Below are 23,820 nucleotides of genomic sequence, written 5' to 3'. Positions count from 1 at the left end.
AGCAAAAGACACAAATTAACACAAGAGTCATTCTGTTCTTCAATAATCAATAAGAAACAAAGACTGAATGACTCTCGTGTCGATTTGTGCCTCTGCTAGAAAGTTCCTCTATAAGCGCTTAGTATTATTGGTATATAGTTATTCCTATGTCCACATGATAAGATTAGTAGATCCAATATGGCGGACTAAATACAGCACCGCAGCCAATACAGTGGCAAGATTCTAATACAGCTAATAATCCAGCAGGAAAACAAGCATCAGCCGGTTTTAATATACGAATACGGCTTAAAGGCTATGTCCCAAATTTATTGACAGTACTGAAAAAGCTACAGTTTATACGTTATATGCACTATAGATTTCCAGTCCTGGTAGTCAATTTTAGAACACACGCAAACTGAAGATAACGACACAAATTGATGAAAATCCCTAGAGGCAATGTTGCCAAATTTAGATATTTTTCCTTTAAATTTGATGTTTTTTTTACTGGAAGATTTTTTGAGGTTACAAATAATTTATGAAAATTTCTCAAGTAACTTTTGGGGAGGAAAATACAAAAAAAAAGTCGAAATTATACGTAAAATATTGAGAAAATCACAATATAAGAAATAACTTTCGAACAGACTTGGCATCACTGTCCCTAGACTTTCGACGGCCATCTTTATTCACTTTGCGTACGGTTGTCAATTTATCGCACAGGTCGGAATTGGTCGGAATTCGGAATTCGGAATCGGGCAGTGTCCGTCGTGCATCGTGCGTCGTGCGTCGGCCGGGGCAGTTCGCCCAAGTTCGCGATATGGAACGACGCCGTGTCGTAAAATCGTGACGGTGATTATTAGGGATCGCTATAGACGAGGCGGATGTGACCGCATATTAACGTCACACGAAACACCCGTCTATTCTTTCCGTCGTCCTGTCTCGTCGTGCGTTGTGCGTCGTGTCTCGTGAAAACGCGACGCGAGACGCGAGAACAACTGTAAAGCAAACTGCCGAGAGCGCCGCAAAACGGAGTCGTTCCGAGTTCCAAGTTCCAAGTTCCAAGTCGTGCGGCTCGCCCGTTCAAGAAAGATGCTTGCATCGCTTGCGCGCACATGGTGACATCGTCTTCCGGGTCAGTTCGAAAGTTAATTTCGCGGCGGAGGTACGGCCACCGGCGACGAGGCTTTCACGCCTCCTAGATACGATTGACGGCGTCCCCGTGAAGGCCCCATGAATTCTCCCCGGCGAGCTCGGTGGAACTCGGCGGAGCTCGGCGAAGCTCGGTGGAGCGGCCCCGGCGCCTCTTCCATGGGGTCCTCATGGGGTGTAATGGCGATCGAGACATCGGGAGGATGTTTTGTTTCGTGAATGTTTGCGAATTCAGCGAATCCGAATGTCCAAACGTCCGAACGTTACGCTACGTTTAGCTTGCTGCTATTGTTATTTTGTTGCATCAATCAAACCGATATCTCGATCTCAAGCTTGGCGTGAAATTTATTAATTGGATAATTCACAAGTAGCAATGTCCAGTGGTGATTAGAAACGGTCTGCTCCGTTTTACCTTTACGTTCGAGAATTATTGTTGAATTTAAAAATGGTGATTTTTTTTAATTCGCAGTCTTACTTGCGTTTAATTATACGGTGATATTATTAATATTCTAATCAGTGTTTTGAAATTTCAGTAACAGTTTGTGATTGTCTCACTGATTGAATTCTGATAACTCCAATTCCCAATTTAATTTTCACTTCCCAATGCAGTGACACAGGCTTTATGCATCGCTTGTAAATTATCTCAAGTGACTTTTTAAAATGTTACTGATAAGTTAAACTTTAAAGTGAGTTTTTTTCCTGTACTATTTAACAACTACCAGAAAAACTACATTATTTATAAAGTTGCCGAATTAATTATATAGAGATTGTATTTCCCATTAATTTATCAAAATGCTTGTTTTGTTATATTAGGAGCGTGTTATTAATTTTAAATGAATGATAAAGTCATATGAAATAATTTACAATTATCTAAAGCCTGTGTCACTATATTGGAGGTTGAGGATCATAAATTGAAGATTAGACTTTGATCAGTCAGATGATGTTTTACATTTAATTTTAATATTTTTAATTTATTTTATTCTGATTGGTTGAACTCTAATCTTCAATTCACAATCCTCAATCTTTAATGCAGTGACAAGGGCTTTAAGTATTGCTTATAAATTATCTCAAATGACTTTAAAATGTTAATAATAAGTTAAACTTTAAAACGAGTTTTTTGCTTCACTATTTAACACCCACTAGAAAAGCTACATTGTTTATAAAACTGCTGAATTAATTATGTAGGGATTATATTTTACTAAAATGTTTATTTTATTATAGTAATCATGTTTTAAATGATAAAATTATATGAGATTATTTATAAGCAAAGCTTAAAGTTCACAGTTTATTAAAGAGTTAGGATTGGATAATAATTGTGGAAAAATGTTATAAATTCATGAGATTCTTAAATTTGAAGATTATATTTAATTGATTTATTTCATTTTTATTCATTATATAATAAATTATGATTTGTCATTTATTTTATTGATGACAAATTAATTAGTAATTCTCTGTATAGCAAAATATGGAAGTATTGTGTTTGATATGTATTGTTTGTGATTGTGAAAGAGTATAGCAAAGTTATGGAACTCTTAATTACATTAACTTTATCAATTTATTACATTTTTGCAATATTAATTCAATTTATAAAATGCTTAAAATGCTTTGATAATGAATTTTTAATAATTAATGATGATCGAAACATTTTATGTAATAATAATATTGTATCACATTATATTTTGTGAGATTAAATTAAGATCGATATTTTGAATATTAAATATCGATGAATATACATTTAATAATTTCATTACATATTAATGTAATAATGTTTTGTTATTACTGACATTTTAAATCAATCTTATATGATAAAATTATATAAGATAATATTATAAGCAATAGCTGGGGAAAAGTTCATGAGATTTCTAAATTTGGAGATTGCATTTTAATTAATTTTACTAATATACATTTATTTTTTCATTGATTAATTAATTACGGTAATTCTCTGTATAGCCTAATATAAAACTACGTTTGATTTTTTATTATCTACAATTTTGACAGAATTTTGTAATATTATTGATGTAATGGATTCTTGATTATGTTCAATTAATTTTATCAACTTTATTACATTTTTATCGAATTAGGTATTAATTGAATGAAAATTAAAATACATAAAGCAGTTTATTGATATTGAGGTTCACATACAAACGATAGCAATGTATAGTAGAGTGGATTGTATTATTTTATGAGATTATTTATCAAATTAATATTATAAGTTTGGATACAAAGTATTGGACATGTGGAGAGACACACATGCGATAAACTATAATATTTAACATAACTTTTTTACACACGTGATGAACTGTAACATTTAACACAAACTTTTTTTCTACTAATATTCCAATGTTAATATTCCAATGTTAAACAAGGAAGAATTAAATTTGTCAAGATAAACAATGCATAGCTGATACAGAGAGTTTATATCTAAATATAGATTTGTTTATTTATAGCAAATTTGAAGTATGTAGATATGTCCTAAAATACACTTAGATAGTAAACATTGTGAATGACCTTTCATATCAAACACAATTCAGTATAATACAAACATACGTGATTATATCTACAGTCATGCAAACAATTACATGAACATGTGAGCGATGCAAAATTGCAACTCTTTTAGCATCTATGTACCATAGGGACAGCATTCAAGTATTGATTGCAGCAACATGGTGTGCTATGGGAGGAGGGTTGAAACTCAGGCATGGCAGAGCCACCTTTATTATGATTATATCTCTTGTCATTCAGCTTTTGTTTCCATTAACATTTTTCAGATACATACAGATATAACAGTTATACATAAAAATATATTTAAAAAATGTAATTATAAAACAAAAATGTCACACAAAGTTAGAAAAAAGATTTAAGTGTTTTAAGATAAATTTGCAAGTTATAATAGCATAAATATTATTACATTTTCTTTAATTAATTATATTTGTAATTACAAAATAATTTTTAAATTTATGTTATTATTAATATTTGCAAAAATTATAATTTTCTACATACATTACATATAATTTTATTATATGAAACTAATTTTTATTATTGCTACATGAGATAGTATTTTGCATTGCTCTGTTTTTGTAATTTTTATTTTGGTGTTTTTGAAGAATATCTTTATATATTTGTATATTTATATTTTAATATTCTTTCTTGTAGAATATTTTTAAATATATATATTACAAAAATAGTAAAATTGGGGGAAAATATATGGTATTAAATCTTTAAGAAAAAGAAGTAAATATTCAAATTCTGTAAAGGTCAGAAAATCCAATTGACTGTACTAATGTGTGATAGCTATAGACAACAATAGCAGAAAATGTATGTTCTTTGATGTACCACGAAAGCATGAATTCTAGATAGATTTAACTTACAGAATATGAAAAATACGTAAAATTTTATTTTAAAATTATTTCTCTTTTTGTCATTTGCGTGTATTACAATTTAATATATTTATATTTAATTTATTACAGTTTAATTTAATTTATATGTTTATGCACGTATCGAAGTATAGTATCTGAGATAGGTAGAAAAAAGTAAAGTAAAATAGGATCTTGTATTAATTGATTAAGATTAATTTATTAAATTTGATTAATTGCGACATTTTATTACAAAATATCAAATTGCTGTATATATACTTAGAGATATCTTAATCTTTTTTATCTTCAAAAAAATTACTGATTGAATTTAATATAAATTTAATGATTTTTTTTACAGGTTATTGCAATGAATGATTAAATGCATGAATGACAATGGGCTGAAATACTTAAAATGATTAGCATTTATATATAAATATTACTACTTACTGTCAGCCATAGGTAAAGTAATCTATTAAGTATTATTAAAAACAGTTTGTTAAAACATAAATTTTTTTTAAAGAGGTTGCAAATATTAAAATATAATTTTTTTTATTTATTACATATTTATATTATTATTACACGCACACATATGTATATGTTATTTTATATAGATATTATATAAATAGATTTATATTATATATAATTCTAATATATAATCGTATATTATTTTGATGTTGTTGCTTATGTATATATTCTCTATGTTATTACTTTCAAAAATTTATCAATGATTTTTGTTACTAAAAAATAATTTGCATTATAAAATTGTTTAAGATTATGACTTCAATGAATTCAAAATATTCTAAATATATTTTCTTATGTAAAGCTTGTGCCAGACATGGCGGCGATTGAAGAGAAAAAGCGAATGGGTGGCTCCAAGGTATCAGCCATCGCGAATATCTTCCAATCCAAACCACAATTGGACAATCTAAGAACGAACAATATTCTCTCGGATGGATTTAAGGAGCCAGCTGTTCCACTGAAAGAATCTCCGACACAAGTAACAGTGGTCAGAACTGAGAGCCATGTGGCACGTTTCAACAATGCGCGAGCCCTCTTTGAGAAACTTGGCGAGGAAAACAAATCAAACAGACCGTAAGCATGCAATTAGAATATAGAAATTTATATTATTTCTCTTAAAATTATATTTCTATCTCCAGTTTTATTCATTAATTATTAACTTTTTAAATTTTTTTAATTATACTTTGTATAAATTTATCTTTAATTTGATTTATTAATTTATTATGTTAATTAATTAATTTTTTTTATTACTTTATTATAGATATTATTATTACATTATATTATCAATTTTTTTAAATAAAGTTTGGATCTGAATAGAATAAATAATTCTTAGAATATGTAACTTTAACATTAATTTATATCTTTGTTTAATCTACAGGGTAGAACGGGTTACAAAACCGAACAATTTGCATGGTCTTCGGTCTCGCTCCAGTTCTGCGAATTCAGGTTCCGGGTGCACGTCACCCGCGAGATCACCTCGTCCTCACTCACCCTCTCCTCCAGGCAGTCGCGAACATCTCAGCACGTGGAGCGCTAGTGTACCGACTTTGAACGCGGAGCGACACTTTGAGAATGGTCACTGTGCGCCGGAGCGACGTCCTGGCGCGGGGGTGAGTAAGGTCGAGCGCACAGGCAAGGAGAACGATCGTCCAGAGCGACCAGAAAAACCGGAACGCCGACCGAATTCAAAGGAGCTCATCGAGAAGCAACGGAATTGGACTAGTCACTTCTCCAAGACTAGACCGAATCGATACAATTCCGATCCGAATCGCTCGCTAGTCCAAACTTCTCTGAACTCCCAAAATGCTCAGAATCAAGCACAGCAGTCGTCATCGTTTGTTGATACGTGCCAGAATTCGGCGAGTGCGGCAGCCAGCGACTCTGCCAGCCCAGCTACCAGATCAGCGAGCTTTTGCTCAGCACGCTCACCCCCACCACCGCCTCCGCCTGTCAGGAACTCGTCTGCAGCCAATAGAAGAGAACGACCGGCGAGTATTGCCTCCGGCAGCTCGTCTGAACTATTAGAAAGCCCAGAGTATGCAACGGTAGAGAGATTCGACGACATTTCGCCAACGATTCCGGAGTATGCTGTTGTACAGAAGAAGAAACCTCAGAATAGTCCGAAAGAGAGTAAGACTGCCGGCGCCGACAAGATTCCAGACGCACCATTGCCGGAATACGCCGTTGTGCAGAAGAATAGTTCGAAAGCAGCTTTGAAATCAGCGGAGAATTCCAAGGAGGCCTCCAAGACACAGAATTTGAAGTGCGCAGCAATTACAGAAGCAGTTACGGGAAACAAAATTGTGACTTCGAGGCCGACAGAGGCTGCCAAGGATGTTCCTAAATCCACTGTACAGATCTTGACAAGCTCCGCGATTGCAGAACCAATTCCAGGAAACAAAGCTGTAGTTTCAAAATCAATAGAGGATACTAAGGAGACTTCTAAGGTCACCACGCAGACTGTAAAAGGTCCACCAGTTGTAGAAGTAGTTCCAGTCAGCAAAGATGCAGTTTTGAAGCCAACAGAAAATTCGAAAGAGCCCTTGAAAAATTTTTCGTCTACAGAAGAAGCGCCAGCATTCAAAGCTGTAGTGTCTAAACCAACAGAGTCTTCAAAAGAGGAGGTCGTGGAGGCTATGGAGGAATCGAAAGAAGTCACAAAAGACTCAGCAATTCCAGAATCCAAAACTGCCATCATAAATGATAATAGCGACTTTCCCGAGCAGACAAAAACATCGCCTGTATTAAATTATGAGGTTTCTAGTTCAACTCGAAGTGCCTCGATGGACAATATCCTCACGAGGAGGGAGAGCGATCTGCTAGAGGCGCCGGAATACTTTAATTGTCCCCCGAGCCCCATTCACTCGCCAGCGAAAACTTCTGAGTGGAGGAACGAATGGCTAGCGAAAAATGACGAGATTCTGAAGAGGACTGTCGATTTGAGAGATCTGAAAGCCTCGTCGAAGGAGGCTCTGGAAACTGAGCTGCGTAACGAAGTGACCAGACCGGATTCAAGACCCGATTGGGCCAGACCGAATGCGAAAAGAAAAGAAACTGTAGTAGACGATAAGAGGACCGAGCTGATGCGATCACCGGAATCGGAGCTAGGTCTGCCTTCCGTAGGCACCGACAGTGCCTCGTCCAGCATGAGTTCACCTAGTTCACCCTCCAAAGACAGCAAGGAGGAAAAAGCAGAGAAGGAAATGTCGGAGAAACATCAGACAGGTAAGCTCTGAAATTTATAGAAAGTCTTATGAAACCAAAAAACTTTATTATAAATAGGAAAAATGCAATTCGAAATGAATCAATGACTATCAGGTAATTATATTAATAAAAATCGATATTGCATAATTTTGTTTCTTTTAATTAATAATAATTTAAATAATATTTAAATAATATTTAAATAATATTTTTAAAAAATTATTTAAAAACTTATGTGTGTGTGTGTATATATATAAAATTTTAATTATCGATTTTAATATATATTTAAATATTTAATATATATTGAGTGTCTTTATGATAAATTATTAACTTAAAAAATCAATCTTTACATTTTTGAGAAACATCGGTGAGGCCAGGTGACTCTCGCTGTCGTGGGTTGGGATGGCAGTGTGCCAAAATGCCAAAAAGTAAAAGCACCAGACGCAGCTCCCTGCTTTACCCCTTTTCTCCTTCCCTTTGCTTTGCCACCTCCTCTTTTACCAGTGTGCCACGGTATTATTTATAGAAATCACCGTGCGGCTTGTCCAGCGGCCAAACGCTCGTGCCTTGTCGTTTACTTTGCAAAAGTGTCTCTGGGGCTCTCGAATTTTGGGATTTGAAAATCGTCAATGTTGTGTTTGAAATCAGTTCTGATCACTATAGTGACCTCTTCGAAGACAGAATGAGTCATGATGCTTTTTATAAATGTGAAAATAGCAAGTTTGTGAAACACTTTGCTGATGTATATAAATATTGATATAACATACATTTCCAAAAATGGAAAATATAAAAATGTTAATTTATTAATAAATATACATCAGGAAGTTTGAATATATTAATAAATTGGTGAGGAAAAATGCACATGTTTACAAATAGAATTTTTTAGATCGAAATTCTTTTATATTAAATTAATAAACTAATAAAAAATTGAAGTTAAATTGAAGAATTAAAACGAAAAATGATTTAATGCCATACAAAAATTAATTAAATTAAAGAATTAAATGCAAAGAATGTCCATAAAATTTTGCATAATTATCTAAACGTACAATAAAAATCTACAATCTAAATATTATTTGTTACCTAAATATAAGCATAAATAAGATAATAACTTTGAAAAAAAAATTAAACGCTAAATAATATTAAATAATCAATAACTCCCTATTAAGTGCTATAGTTTAATTAATTAAGTTGATTAAGGTTATATATTCTGCGCGAATGTGTGATCTTTTTGTAACAAAATACAGAACACTAGTGTTTATATATGAAACTCTGTACTATTTTTTGTATCAATATTTTTATACTTGGAGCGCCACGTACTCCAGAAAGACATAAAATTATGTGCCTGCGATTACTTTGCATCGATTGTGGAGGTACTTCAGCGTCTATGTTAGTCTGATAAGCTATTTCAGCTTACTGCGCAGTACTTTTAATATCATAAATTTATTTTTCAAATTCAGGTCGCAACAGCTATGACTTGGAAGCGGAGGATCAGGAGAAGCCGGCTACGTATCAGAGCTGTGTCTCAGGCACGGAGAGCCTCTCCGAGAAGGATCAGTTCAAATTTAACGATACGGACACGACCACGGTCATTCGACGTTCCCATGTGCGACTTGATCTTCAGGCTGCAGGTCTGGGTCCACGTCCACCCTCTGTCATCAGTTCTGATCAGGAGTATCCGCCGCTAGAACATAAGGAGATTCCTGTGCCTTCTCCGTATGCCAAGAAGTTACAGCAGAATGAAGAAATTGTTTCACAGAGTAATACCGAATGCAAAACTCAATCGAAACCAAACACGGAGACCAAGAACAGCGATAGTACAGAAGCAATGAAAATCAATACTACATCTACGGAAGATATGTTGGAGGCAAAAATGAAAACGGGTAGCGATGGAATATGTCAGAAGACTGTCTCAAATGCGAAAAATGATCAAATTAAAATCAGCGTAAGAGAGAAGATTGCGAAGAACAGAGAAGAAGTCTCTGGCAAGCGTTCCAGCTTTGTCGAGTCCGAAAGCAAAGATAGTGTCGACAAGGCAACGATTCGTAGTCAGGAAATGAATAGTTTTGGGCTCATCACGAAAGAAAGTAAAGACGAGGAAAAGTATGTGACAGAGGTGGCCAAGTCCGAGATCAGCAGCAGAAAAGAGTGTATAGCAGCGGTGAACAGTGTCTTGAGTAGAAGGCTGGAGAAGGAAATGGATCAGCCTCAGACGACGTGGGAGCAAGAGAAACAGAAGGCTGAACTAGCGAAACTTCGGTTATCAGAGAGCAACAATCAGAGCTCTCAGGTGTCACTTAATACACTTTCGCAAAGACATTCCAGCAAAAAATCCAACGAACAATTGTCGGAAAGCAGCCAGTTCGAAGATAGTGACTCCAGTGATACGAAGACTGTTACAAATGTCGAATGTGTGGTAAAGGAAGTACAGGACAATTCTGTCGGAATTGCAGAGACAGCTTCGAAGAACAATGTTAATCATATCACTCCTGTGACGCCAGATACTATGACTCCAGACGAGGCGGAAAATCTTCTGAGCTCTCGGTAAATATATAGCGACTAAAAGAAAGAATTTTGGAGTCAATTAGAAAGATTAGATAGCATTTGATACATAGAAACTATAATTTTAAAAAAAGAGAAAAAGGAAGAAGCACCATTTTTTTTAAATATTTAATTTTATTGATATTGAGAATTAATAATTAATATCAATAAAAAGACGATAGCTTTGGGATGATGCTGTTTATAGGAATTTTAGCATATAACCTTCGCATTTTTAATACAGCAAATATTTTTATAGTGTATCTGTAATAGTATAATGAATTTCTTTTGCTTCAATCTGGCAACTTAGTAATTTTTTATTTGAGGCTTAATATTAATAACTTTGTTTTTCTTTCATTTTGATTCTAATACGTTCGTGTTTATTTGAATGCAAATCTGCTGATTGTCATGGTCCATACAGCATCTTAGAAAAAAAGATTAGGTGAGTACATTTGCAATTCTGTAATTCAATAACGGAAGCAGATATGTTATTTTACAATGATTGAAAAATATTATGTTGACAATTTAGTGAATAATTTAGTAAGAGAACTCTAAATTTGTCTTACAAAAACCTTTTTTAAAAAAAAAGAAGCTTTTATTAGAAAATTAATAGTTTTATTAATAAAATATTTTTTTCTGGTTAATTGTATTTATAATAAGTGTATCAAAGAAAAAAATATATAAATATATATTGATTGTATCCGTTTCATTATTCTATGAAGAAGAATAATACATAGAAAAGAAAAGATAATATATTATATATTTTTAATCTCTTATCATTATTCAGTTGCTATTCTTTTAGTGAGAAAATTAATAAAAAAAACATTTTTCTCCGCGAAGAAAAGCTTTGTTGAATTATATGATCATTCATATTATGAAAACGTTTTTAAGTTTAATATCCAACAATATACAGAATGTCTGATAATTGTTCTGATGGAGTTTGTGGATATGTAGAACGAATTAAACTGAGACAGAAAGTCCTCTACCTAAGAGATGAAAATTATTTATTTTCTTCTCATAGAATTCTACGAATTTTTTCAGAATTTTTTATCAACTTTTTAGTACTGCATTTTCTTATTTTTATCAACATAAGAAAATATGGTATTAAAAAATTCTGAAAAAATTCTAAAAAAATTCTTAGAGCTCTATGAGAAGAAAATAAACAATTTTTGTCTCTTGTAGTTTTTCTATAAAGTTCATAGTATTTGAGTAAAAAATTATTGAAGACCAATTTTTGGCAATTTTTAGCAATTAATATCTTGTTAACTATTACGAAAATTGCAAAATGGTAAAGGACTTTCCATCTTAATTTAATCCGTTCTACATATCCACGAACTCCGTTAGATTATCAGACATTCTGTACAAGAAATCGAGAAATGTCTCATGAATGAATGGACATAACTGCTTTTGTCATTTAACTGCAGAATTGATTTGCTATCAGCGATTTCGTAATTCGTGCGTAAAACAATGAATGATTCGTGAAACGTAAATTAGACAAGGTTCGGCGTTGCTATCGGACGAAGAAGCGCAGGAGATAGCGAGGCTGCTGTCTCCCACTGGTGCCAATGACGCAATAATAGGTGATGGGATTTCTAATGACAAGGATAAGGAAGGACAGGACAAAGATAGGGACGACCAGGACAACACGCCCGATTGGCTGTCCGATGTCCTGTCTGCTCCTGATTCCAGTCTTATCAATAGTGCTACTCATGATTATAGGTGAACGAGCTTATTTTTTATGTCTTTTCGGTTGCGCGTCTTTCCTTATGTCTTTTTGCAATTTTATTTTTATTCTCTATTTTTTCTTTTAACGATTTTAAGAAAAATTTTCGATTTTAATATTACTTGTTTTTGAATTTTTAAATTGTAATATTTTTAAAATTTTGTTCTTCTGGATTTTTTAAGGATGAAAATCTTTAATCTTTAATCTCCTTCAGAATTTAAAAAGTATTGTGTTCCTTGAGTTTTTATAATTTGAGATAAAGATACTAAAGTTCTTATCAATTCTTGGGCAACTGGATTTAAGGTCTTTCGACTTTTGGAATTATTCTGAAATTTTGAGAATTATACACTTTTAGCTTCTCTCGATTTATCTGTTAACTCTCTATTTATTTCAGTTTGTCTCATAGATCTCGCAGTGACTTGACGATAGATTCGTTGACGGAAAGCCAGATAGGATCGGTCACTGGAAGTGAGAGCGGACTGCTCGGCTCCGTCAGCAGCTTAAACGACACTCATGAAACTAACGATGACACCGAAACCGAGCAACAGGATGACTATATTCCAACTCCAGGAAAAATTGTAATTATCACAATTAAAATATTAGCTTCTTTTTGCTCAGCTCAATTGAATCAAAAAGCGATAAAAAACTTGTGATAAAAAAACTGGAGAATAGAAAAATATAGATTTATCAAAATAAAGAAATGTGTATAGTTTTTCACAACAATTTTTTAATAGTTTAATAATTTTTTTTTTTGCCACTTTGATTTTGCCACAACATTAACTCTAGTATTTAATTAATTAGGTACTCGTGGAGAATGGCGTGCATTATTTCGAGGACGGCCACTTTTGGATGGAAGTGGCGGGAATCCCAGAGTCTGACGAAGACGATGAAGACTATCCGTCCACCGTGCCCATCAAGAAAACCTCTAAAGTGTCCTTCGACACCGGTCCCATGCGTGTTTATTCCACGCATTCTGTCAATGAATACGATCGCCGCAACGAGGATGTCGACCCTGTGGCGGCCAGTGCAGAATACGAGCTGGAAAAACGCGTCGAAAAAATGGAGGTAATTTTGAATTGCACTTCTTTTTTTAGTATCCTATAAAATAAACATAATATTAGCTTTACATTAGAAATTTTGGCAAGTAATATCGCTAATTTCTTACAATTTCTTCTCACAATTTTACTTTTAAAGTCTTTGAATACTTCGTTTCATTGTGTTTCTAATTTATCTTTATTTAATTATCTTTATTTAACAAATGTAATAGTATTTTGTGATTGCTTCAAGGAGATTTTGGCATTTTGAGATGATGAATTAAGGTTTTCTCCAATTTTTTATTTTAAATAAAAATTTCTTCTTAAGAAAAATCCTGATACTAAGGTCTTTAGCCTTATCTTATATTATACTTATATATATTTTCACATTATTGTCTTCATCAAAATTTTACCAACACTACTGTGTGAATTTTTTTTATATCTGAAGATGGCTTAATCCAGACGCCGAAATATAATTTTAATTACAATTTACAGAGCATAATACATTTTATATCTTAGATTATTATATTGAATTTTATATGACTTTTACATGCCCTTTTTAATTGTTTTTGTACATTAAGAGTCTTTTATCCTTGTTTAATTTAAACTGATCTTTTCAAAAAATCTAGGTATTTCCTGTCGAGTTGATGAAGGGTCCGGAAGGCCTGGGCCTCAGCATAATTGGAATGGGTGTGGGTGCGGACGCTGGTCTCGAGAAATTGGGCATTTTTGTGAAAACCATCACGGAGAAAGGTGCGGCCGCGCGCGAGGGTCGAATCCAGGTGAATGATCAGATCGTCGAGGTTGACGGCAAGAGTTTGGTCGGCGTTACGCAGGCTTACGCCGCTAGCGTACTGAGAAACACTTCCGGTCTTGTACGATTTGTCATTGGCAGGGAAAGAGATCCCAAGAACTCAGAAGTGGCGATGCTAATTAGACAGAGTCTTCAGGCAGACAAAGAAAGGGAACTAGCGAACGCTGCCAATAGGTAAAATAGCGCATTCACATAACTTGATCTTTAAATAATATTTGAATATCGAATATATTACCATAATATTATAATTTATAATTATTTGTTTTTATAATGACAAATTTTATTGTAATGTAAAATCAATCTAACAAATAGTAAAATTTATTTTCCAAAAATTAGATATTTTATTTTATGATAAAAGATGAAGAAAAGAAGATTTTTTTATAACAATTACTTGACTATCAATAACTAATATATTTTTATGTTAAGTTCAATAATATTATGAAATTATTGTTTTTTTTTCTTTTTTTTTCTTTCCAACTCGATTTGAAGACTTCATCTTCTTTTAATTTAAATGTCTCATCTGCGTTCCCAATGATGATTTATCCTTGCTCGCAAAAATTCCGTGACGATACTTTGTGGCCACTTCAATGAGAGCCTGAGGCATCTTGGAGTGCTGAGGGAACCATGTTTTCTGTAACTAATGTTTCTGTAATGTTAACAAATTTTAGCGTTATAATAATCAAATTAACTTTGATCAACGTTAAAAAAAGAAATACATTCTCCAGGAAACTTAACTTCTCCGACGCGTCTCCCGATGGCCAACGAGGAAGCGAGGATATCTCCGTCGGCAGCGGGATGAGCGGGATCCCTGGTTCGCCGGCAATGTCCTCCTGTTCAGAGGGAGAACCAGCACATAGCCCTATTGAGAATTATCTATCGCCTTCTAGTCGCAGCCGATCTCCTATACTTGGCTCGTCGCACAACACTACGCAGAGCGATGTAGACAGTTTGAGATTGCTCTTGCAAGAGGTATTTTGCGTATTTATATTCTGCGCTTTATAACTCGAATGTGTATCCCTTTTTCATCCGTTTATTTAAGAATCTTATTCATTCAGATGTTTATACACCTGTTATATGTGTGGTGTTAGTTAGCCTCTTTTTTTTTTTTTTTTTTTTTTTGTAAATAGTCATTAGATAATGCATTGTTCACCAATGACGTTTCCGTGATACGCATATCTGTACATACTTTCGTGTGTATGTGTGTAAACTATGAGTGCAGGTATCACATATGTAAGTTCACCGCAATCGCACAGTGTGTATTGATTTTATTTTCTTTGTTTTTGTTTTTTTTTGCTTATACGCTATGCGTGTCGTTGGTTGCTTGCAGAGTCAGTATAAACTCTCATTAGCGGACGAGGAAGTGGAAAAACTCAAGGCAAAGGTAACGTAACAGTTACGACAGTTACTTAATAATATTAACTAATCGACTATAATCGAATTAGATTTATTCAAATAATTATAACTGCTTGAGTTAATAGAAAATTTATTAATATTAATTATTAACAGAAAGCGTAACCTATTTTACAGGTCAAAAGACATGTTTATTTGTTTTTATACTATATAGCATGCTTCTATTAATCTTTACAAATTTTTCACGCTTTTCTCTTTGCTTGCATTGTAACATCAAAATGCATGTAATAAACAAATGTATATTTTTATAGCTTATAGCTTGTATGTATATTAATGTACATAAGTAATAAGAATTTCCCATTCTTTATTAATTCATTTTTTATGTTATTATTTTTTGCAAAAAAATAAATATTTTTTGTACAACAATATATAATATATATCAAATATTTTTATATATCTTGTATTTTTTTTATAAAAAGATACTTTTAGTAAAAAGATAATAGCTCGCAATTTTACTAAAGAAAAATCTTCTATTCTAATAAATAAAAATCATAAACATTTTTTGCTAGAACGATAATTTATTAAAAATACTTAAAATATTTTTAAACAGTCTCTTTACACATTGCAGATTATTTACTATGTTATTGCTTTGTTATTATTAAATTATATACTAAATTGACTTAACTTTTCGAAACTCTTTCCGAAACTGTTTTTTTTGTTTTTTTTTTGTTTTATATATATATAATTGCATGCTCCCACTATTTTTATAGATAATTTTTCTCCCATGCCAATCGACATAAAATAATCTTTAACTTTTAATTTTTGTGCCAAATATATAATAATAATAAATTTGATTGATAATTATTATTATACGATAAGCAGCGCAATATTTAAGAAATTATAGAATGTACACAATTATTTATAAAGATGCACTGGATCGTAAAATTAGCGGATACCGGATATCTGGGCAAAACAATAACATCGGATATCTGGTATTCAATCGGATATCCGAGAAGGCAATTTCTTCATCCGACATTTTCCGGATATCCGATCGGATTCCGAGTGTCTTCTAAAAAAAAACCTATAGGGAAACAGATTGTAATATTGCAACAATGTATAAAATATTAGCATCATGAGTATGCATATTTATTTGGAGAACATTTGTATAAGAAAGAATCAACAATTTTATATCAAATTTCAATCGATATCTCCCCGGATAATAGTGATTTCCGAATATCCGGTGCATCTCTAGTTATTTAACGATAACTTTTAAAAGAAATTTTGCATATTTTTGAAAGAAAGTTTTTTCTCTGAAGTTTTTTTATTCAAGATTGTATTTTCTATTAGATGTATCCCAAGTTAATGCTTTAAAAACACTTTATCTATAATGTTACATCATATATATTTTATAATCTTACTTAATTAGTCAGTTATTATAACTCCATGTTTCGGACAGTTAGTAGAATTGGAAAACAGCGGAGCGGGTAGCGAAGAATATGCAGCCAAATTACGGGAATCGGGATTACGTCTTCACGAATCGGAAAGAGCATTGGGCACCGCCCGCCAGGATCTATTGACGGCTAGAGAGATGTTGTCGCAGGCGACGGCGCAGAACGCAGCTCTGCAACAGAAGTACGCTAGGGCCAGGAGAGCCGCCAGAGTTCTGCGTGCGGACGTTACAGTCAGGGACGAGTACTATGAGCAATTGTTGCGGGAAAAGGATACGGAATACAACGCATTGGTGAAAAGTCTCAAAGATAGAGTACGTGTCGAAGGGCTTGACTGATGATTGATTTTAGAAAGAACAAATATTTTTAAAAGATTATTTCAGGTGATCACGTTAGAGGTGGAGCTGACGGAAACTCAGAGGCGATTTGGTCTACCGGTACGATTACCATATGACAATGCCACTACTAGGATAGTAACACCACAGTTTTCTCGCAAACAACTGCCACCACCACCTTCATCGACCAGCTGCCAGCTTTCTGATACAGAGACTTCTGACCTTAGTAGCCCGGATGACGGTGATAAGACTGCTACTGTGGAGAGGAAACTGCCTCTACCACTACCGGTAAAAGAAGAATTAGATCGTGCTGTTCCAGCCCATCGTCTGCTAGATAATTCTGCTGGCAAGAGCAAGGCGGAATTGGCCAGCAGAGGCGGCTTGGCAAATCGTCAGCTACCCAGGCGATCCGGAGGTCTTAGCAACAGTAGTTCTGTATGTCATCTCACATTAATTCAATTTAAGTCGTAATTGTAGCATACATTGCTTGTTCGGAGATTATGCTCGAAAATTAGAACACAAACTTTAGAATTAATGATAGAAATGAAAAATAAATTTAATGCTTAAAAATTTATTTATTTTAATAAAATTGTACAATAAAACATTCCTATTTTAGGATTACGGATTGGACGAGTCGGGTGACAATACAGACGATGATTCCTCTTCAAAATTGACTTCGCAAGACAGCAGCAGGTCACCCAATGACTTAACAGCGAAGCAGTCCAACTTGAGTTCCTATTCCAGCACTTCATCCATCAGTTCACTTAAGGGAAAATCGCACATGGATCCTATACATCCTACCGCGATTCGACAGCACAGCACCATTAGTTCACAAGTCAGGGCGATGACTGAACAAAGTTGGCCCCAATCGCAGAAAAGTATGTCAACATATTAACTTCAATATGTCGATTGTTATTATCCAAATTTTATTATACATGCGATTATAATTCTCTTATTTTATGATATATTAACAATTTTTCTCGGTAGCTTTGACTGGACCTCCTGCATCATTGGCAGAACAGTTGAAGCAGGTTTTGGCTGAACGGGAAAAGCGGCTTGGCGGAAACGACTCCTCAAGGGAGAGCTCTGGAGATTTCAGTGATCTCAATAGTCCTCATAATAATGATCCAACTATGGTTACACATCATCTCGTGGAAGAGATACGGCAAGCTGTCAACGAGGCTAATCAAAGAGGTAAATAATAATTAAATGAAATTGAAAGTGAACAGTGTAAATTAAATTTATTATGTTTTTAGTAAAAAAGGTATCGATTCCTCCGTCGAATTTGATCGGTAGTGCAAGTGCACCCTGGCATCATCCAGGAAGTTCTCCATCAAGTTTGTCCTCCGGCGGTTCCGTGAGTCCTCCCGGCGTTGATCCTAGTTCTTTAAAAGGTAACATTACAGGTACTTCATAAGTTGTATATTGATGTTTATGTGTCAGCACTAACGTTTCAATCACTCGGTCAGGAATTATAATTAAAAATTCAAATTGAAATTAAGGATTTTCGAAATGATATCCGTCAATTTCTTTTAATTAGCTTCTGCGCAGTTAATAGCATTTTATTTAAGGACAATATTGCTTTACACGCTTAAATTTGCTTTAAATGCATGATTTTTCTTCATTCTTTTTTGATGAAAACATTAATAGTTAAGACATTTAACGAAATAATTATTAACAAAATATGCTAGCATCTACAGTACAGATAATGATTAATTTCTGATAGAGTGATGACTAATAGCGTGACAAGACTCTTCACACCTTATACTTACTTTCCATCATGCATGCATTATCAATATAGATTCGAGCACAGTTTGGTTGCCCGCTCACCTAAGCGACTTTGGTTTAGGTGACAAGAAGTCCCACTTCTGGCAGAATGCGCCAGTTGCAGATTGGTCCAAGGAGCAAGTGAGTATTCAATTGATCTGAGAAGAAATTTGCAATTAAGGAATTCATTTTTTTCCGCGAATCCTTTTAAATATGTATTTTAAAAAAATAAGTATTTGTGTTATTAGAAAACTTATATTTTAAGAGCTAAATTATGTTATGTATGCTTTCAGTCTTTAATAAAATAACTAAAAAAAAAGCGAACAGATTTTTTTCCTTTGTTTTTAATATCTTTCATTTTTCTCTAAAAGCAAGAATATTTTTCCAGGTGTGCCAATGGCTGACTGGAATCGGTTTAGAGCATTATTCGCCCCAATTTTTGGATAATGGTATCAACGGAAGTAATTTGCTACGCTTGGAATCGAGGGAGCTGAAGGCCTTAGGGGTTTATGGCGAAGCTAAGGCCCATTTGAAGCGCAAACTGAAAGAGTTAAGGGCGCAGGCCGATCGTGAACGCAAAGAGCGTAAGGAAATCGAGCGAATGCGACGAAAAGCGGAAAAAGCTGCGCGGAAAAAGTAGTTCGCGAATAAATTAGACGCGTTCGGTATCAGTTAGACATCCGGTAGGTTAAATACGGATTTTTTTGAGCGTGAAGTGTACAGGGTATCTCGAAAGAGGTAGGGAGGAATTAATACATTGGACTTTATCGGGAGATCGAGAATATTTATCGAAAAGAAATTAGAAAACAAATTTTCCAAGGAAGAAGAAGTTTACCAAAGAAATATAGATGAAACTGGAAATGACGCCGTCCGTTTCATACAGGGTGTCACCTAGAAAATTAAAAATTATTTTAAAAATGAAAATGAATATATATTCATCAAACAATGAAAAATTTTATATAAACATCTTCTGAATTGTGCTTTTATTAACACGTACAATTATCTTCTCGGATTTCTTTTCTTTTACTGTCCTTTAGACTCTTTAGAGTATATTTAATTGGTTCCGGGCGCGTCCACACATGCGCGCGCGCGCACACACACACACACACAAAATTAAAATAATTAAAATTACTTAAGTATGAAATAATTTATATTTCTTCACAATTGATATTATATAATTATTTCAAATAATTCTTAATATTACTAGTGTAAAATAATAGTATTAAAGCCGTATATAGTATTAATTGAAAGAAAATTACCTCTGCGTATTAATTATGATTACGCGAAATAATACGATTAATTAGTAAATCTTCATGAAACATCTTAATATTACTTATCACTAGAAATTAATCATTGGGAGAATTATTATTGTTTTAATAATTTATTGCTAACTTTTGATGAATTTTTAAATTAATGTTGATGAAACGAATAGCTATTACTGTTACGATTAATTTTAATTATTATTTCTCAATAATAATTGGAGGCACATAATAACTCAAAATAATTGCTATAATAATAGAATTGTTATAACTAGCTAGTAATTTAAATTGCACCTCCTTGGAACACCCAGTATGTCCTGGCGTTATCTTCGAGATACTCCGCTTCCGTTCAATCATAATCTGTTTTCTTAAACGAGGCCCATGTATTGCGCCTCTGCATTTACTTGTTGTCGCCATACTTATATTATCGCTATTAAGTATTTTTTTCCTTAGTTATTAGTACTATTTAAAAGTGTGTGTATATGCAAGCGTAAGTGCGTGTATGTTGTGTATGAATGCGTGTAAAGACAACAATTTAGCTAAACGGTCGCGTTCTAAATATGCGTATGAGTTAGCGGCTGCTCGATTTTCGCTTTAATAAATGCTGTTCTTTTACCGAAGAAATAAAACCGTGTGCCGCTCTTAATTTTAGATGGGACGTCTTTTAGAACGCGAAAAATGTGTAATAAAACATCGTGTCATTTAAATACACTCTTTTGTAATTGTATGTACGTATATATAGTATACATACTTATATAGTGTTACATAAGGATTATTCCGTATTTATTTCTACGATCGCGTTTTACGGCGCTTTTTCTATTAAGGATCGATCTTTCAAGTAGACGTTTATACGTCTTTTTTGTCGTCTTCTTCAATTTTATATAAGCAATGCGTCGTCAATTACTAATTAATTATTAATTACTTGTTAACGGTATGTCTCTGATCAATTATCATAGATTTTGAAACTGTTGAAAGTTTTTAAGTTGAAGCTTTTGTAATTGCCAATGTCTAAACAATTTTATTGCTTGTTAAATAATTATGGCATTTTGCATTGTGATCAGAAAGAAATAAATAGATTATTCTGTAAAAGTTTAGGGAACGAAAATCCGGAGTGCTTAAGAGTACAAGTGGTTTTTATATCCCGTGTACTTTATACCAATAGTAATTAATATACATACAGTTTATCAATGAAATATATTGATATTTTTTAATAATAGATATTAAATATTAGCATATATTGTTTAATCGATGTTTTTTTTAATTTAAATTGATGTTGAATATAAATTCGAATGTTAATAATGTTCTAACGTTAAATAATAAGGAATAATGATTCTTATATGAATAATATTTATAATATTAATATGAAAAAATGTAATTTATAGTAGCAATAGACTTGAGAATACTTTTCTCAATACCATATCTTCTTGTTCTCTGCAATTAAGATTCTCTATAATAAATATTTCGTTGCAATAGACCAACTACTGTATCAATTTAGCCGAGAGGAAGGAATGAAATTGATCAGAGACAACCCATACTTCGCAGCTAATTACTTTGTATAAGAGATATCTCTTTGTAATTTATACTTATTCACTCCAAATTTGCTCAAGGCAATCCTTTCACGCACTGAGTCAGACATTGAGAGACTTGCATTCTCCGCTCCCTTGTGTTTCCAACAGAATCAGTCAAGTGCTCGCAAAATATTTGAGGATAAATCCTTCAATCGTCGAGCCATACTCGCGATTCGACTCGAATCGAGTCGCTGTAAATTTTGCGACAGATCTAATGACATTCCACATCGGATAAGAATAAAGCCCGAGCCGCGATTCCCGCACGAGAGGGATCCCGAGCGTGCAAGTGGCTACGAAACGCTCTGTTGAGAAAAGAAAGAGAGAAAGAGAGAGAAAGGAAGCAGAAAGCCCACTCTAGACATGGGAACGAGCGTACTTATTTATAGTAACGTTAAACAATTTTTTTACGTCCCGTTTTGAACATTTCACAAACGCCTCGTCGCGAGTAGTTAGAAATGTTGAACTTCGGGGCGTATCGTGTAAATATACATATGTACTGAAATACGATGAATAACGACTGTAACCGGTGAGATAATTAATATGTATGTGTGTGCATTGCGTGCGTGTGCGAGTCGTATGAGTCGCGGAGCGACAGGAAGCGATTACAGTGTCATAACGTTACTTCACAAGAGGCATCAACTTTGAATTTTTATGATCGTAGATCCTTATAGAAGTCCTCCATTAATCCACATTATTTGGCGATCGCGACGCGACACTTGTTGTTTTTGTTGTTACACTCACAACGAATTGCGGGAATGAATCGTCCGTGTTTCTTATAAGAATTGTAATATGATATCAGTTGCTATCGGTGAAACCTCAGTGGAACGATCCTCCTGCATTTCGATTATTCATAACGAAATCTTTTGCTTTTTTCCCCTCCCTTCGAGATACTTCCTCAATTGTAAGCTAAGAACTTTTTTGTTTAGATCTTGAGGTTTGAGGATTTATCACGTGTTAGACATAGACGCTCCTTGGATATTTGGAATCTAAAGAAATCGGATCTTCTCGTTTTTAGATCTTTGATTTTCTGAAATTTACGATCTTTGTATTTTTAAATCTTCAAATATTTTAAACTTTAGAAAATTTGGTTTCCTGGAAACAGAATGTAATTCTGTATTCCGAATTCTTTTTTTCTGAGTTTGTCCTTTCAGTCCTTGGAATTTTGTAAAACTTCAAAACTTAGGATTCTTCAAACTTCGGATCTTTGAATCTCAGAATTATAAATTTGAGGTATTTTAATTTTTATGTAATTTTAAAACCGAATCCTTTATCTTGAGATGTCTAAACTCTTGTATTTTAAAATGTTTAAGACCCGGTTGCATCAACGTTACCTTGATTTTAAGCGAAACTTAAAACCGAAAAGAGACAGGGACCGAAAAGAGAGCTTTAAGCCTCGCTTAAAATTAAACGTTGGTGCAATCGGGCCTTAATTGATCAGTTAATTGCAATAGTTAATTGCGATTGCTTTAGTCTTAAAACAGTTAACAGCTGTTATGTTCAAATCGTTGCATCCTTTTTGCTCTTTGATTTTTTGAATCCTCAAGTCCTAGATGTTCCGTTCCTTAAGGACTTTTCACAAAACTGACTGAATTATCATAAGTTATATAGCCAATTTTCAACGAATCACTTAGTCACGTAAATACGAGAAGCGCCTCACACACGATCTGATTAATGGCAGAAATCCAATAGAGATTTTTAAATAAATCTCGCGCCATTTCTTCTTAATCATCACTCAAAATTAAGAATCGCTCAGAATCAGTGACAAAAATGAATACAAATTTATATAATTTGGCGAAAAGTGATGACTGAGGCTTTTTTTTATCAACACTAGTTTTTCGAATGGATTCATATAAATTTGTATTTAATTAAATTTACTACGACTCGAGTAGTTTCTTAATTTTGTTAGAGATATTATTTAAACTTGCGTATTTATTGCTAAAACAATAATAAATTTAGCATAATTAATCGCGAATGATAAACCTTTTTAATTTTATATCATAAATATCTTAAGCTTCAAAATATGTTAATAATATTTTTTTCTCAAAAACGTTATCACGTACTTTTCCTACTCGCTTTTGTCAGATCGCGTGTGATTTGAGTCATGTACACATTTCCATTGATTTGGGATTGTTGTTCACAAGAGTGATGATTGAAACGGTAGAGAGAGATAGATAAAGATGATCATGGAAGTACATGCGGAACGGCAGCTTTTTAATATGTCTACGAAAAGTATTGTCAAACAAATACTCTTGAACGTTTTAATTAAAGGTAATTCGTACAGTACATAAAA

At 33.5% G+C, this 23,820-nt stretch overlaps 1 protein-coding gene across 9 annotated transcripts; it reads left to right on the top strand.

The window, feature by feature from the left end:
* The first annotated feature begins 479 nt into the window (after nucleotides 1-479).
* Spn (protein phosphatase 1 regulatory subunit spinophilin) lies at nucleotides 480-23,820 on the top strand. 9 transcript variants are annotated; one of them, XM_087414883.1, is made up of 19 exons: nucleotides 480-1,138; nucleotides 4,837-4,937; nucleotides 5,302-5,570; nucleotides 5,875-7,721; nucleotides 9,155-10,238; nucleotides 10,654-10,674; nucleotides 11,727-11,951; nucleotides 12,362-12,533; nucleotides 12,757-13,020; nucleotides 13,619-13,977; nucleotides 14,529-14,772; nucleotides 15,131-15,184; nucleotides 16,610-16,915; nucleotides 16,985-17,371; nucleotides 17,553-17,814; nucleotides 17,924-18,130; nucleotides 18,193-18,342; nucleotides 18,738-18,844; nucleotides 19,092-23,820. In XM_087414883.1, the coding sequence occupies exons 3-19, from the start codon at nucleotides 5,314-5,316 to the stop codon at nucleotides 19,341-19,343; spliced, it is 6,198 nt and encodes a 2,065-aa protein (XP_087271009.1). In that variant the 5' UTR covers nucleotides 480-1,138; nucleotides 4,837-4,937; nucleotides 5,302-5,313; the 3' UTR covers nucleotides 19,344-23,820. The 9 variants fall into 9 exon arrangements, with proteins under 9 accessions (XP_087271009.1, XP_087271004.1, XP_011054421.2 ...); XM_087414878.1 differs by having other exon boundaries at nucleotides 481-1,108; nucleotides 12,350-12,533; XM_011056119.2 differs by having other exon boundaries at nucleotides 481-1,138; nucleotides 12,350-12,533.

Source organism: Acromyrmex echinatior, chromosome 17 (genome assembly GCF_024713525.1).
Source record: "Acromyrmex echinatior isolate Ae372 chromosome 17, ASM2471352v2, whole genome shotgun sequence".
NCBI classification, from domain to species: domain Eukaryota; kingdom Metazoa; phylum Arthropoda; class Insecta; order Hymenoptera; family Formicidae; genus Acromyrmex; species Acromyrmex echinatior.
This window is presented reverse-complemented; position numbering and strand designations above follow the sequence as displayed.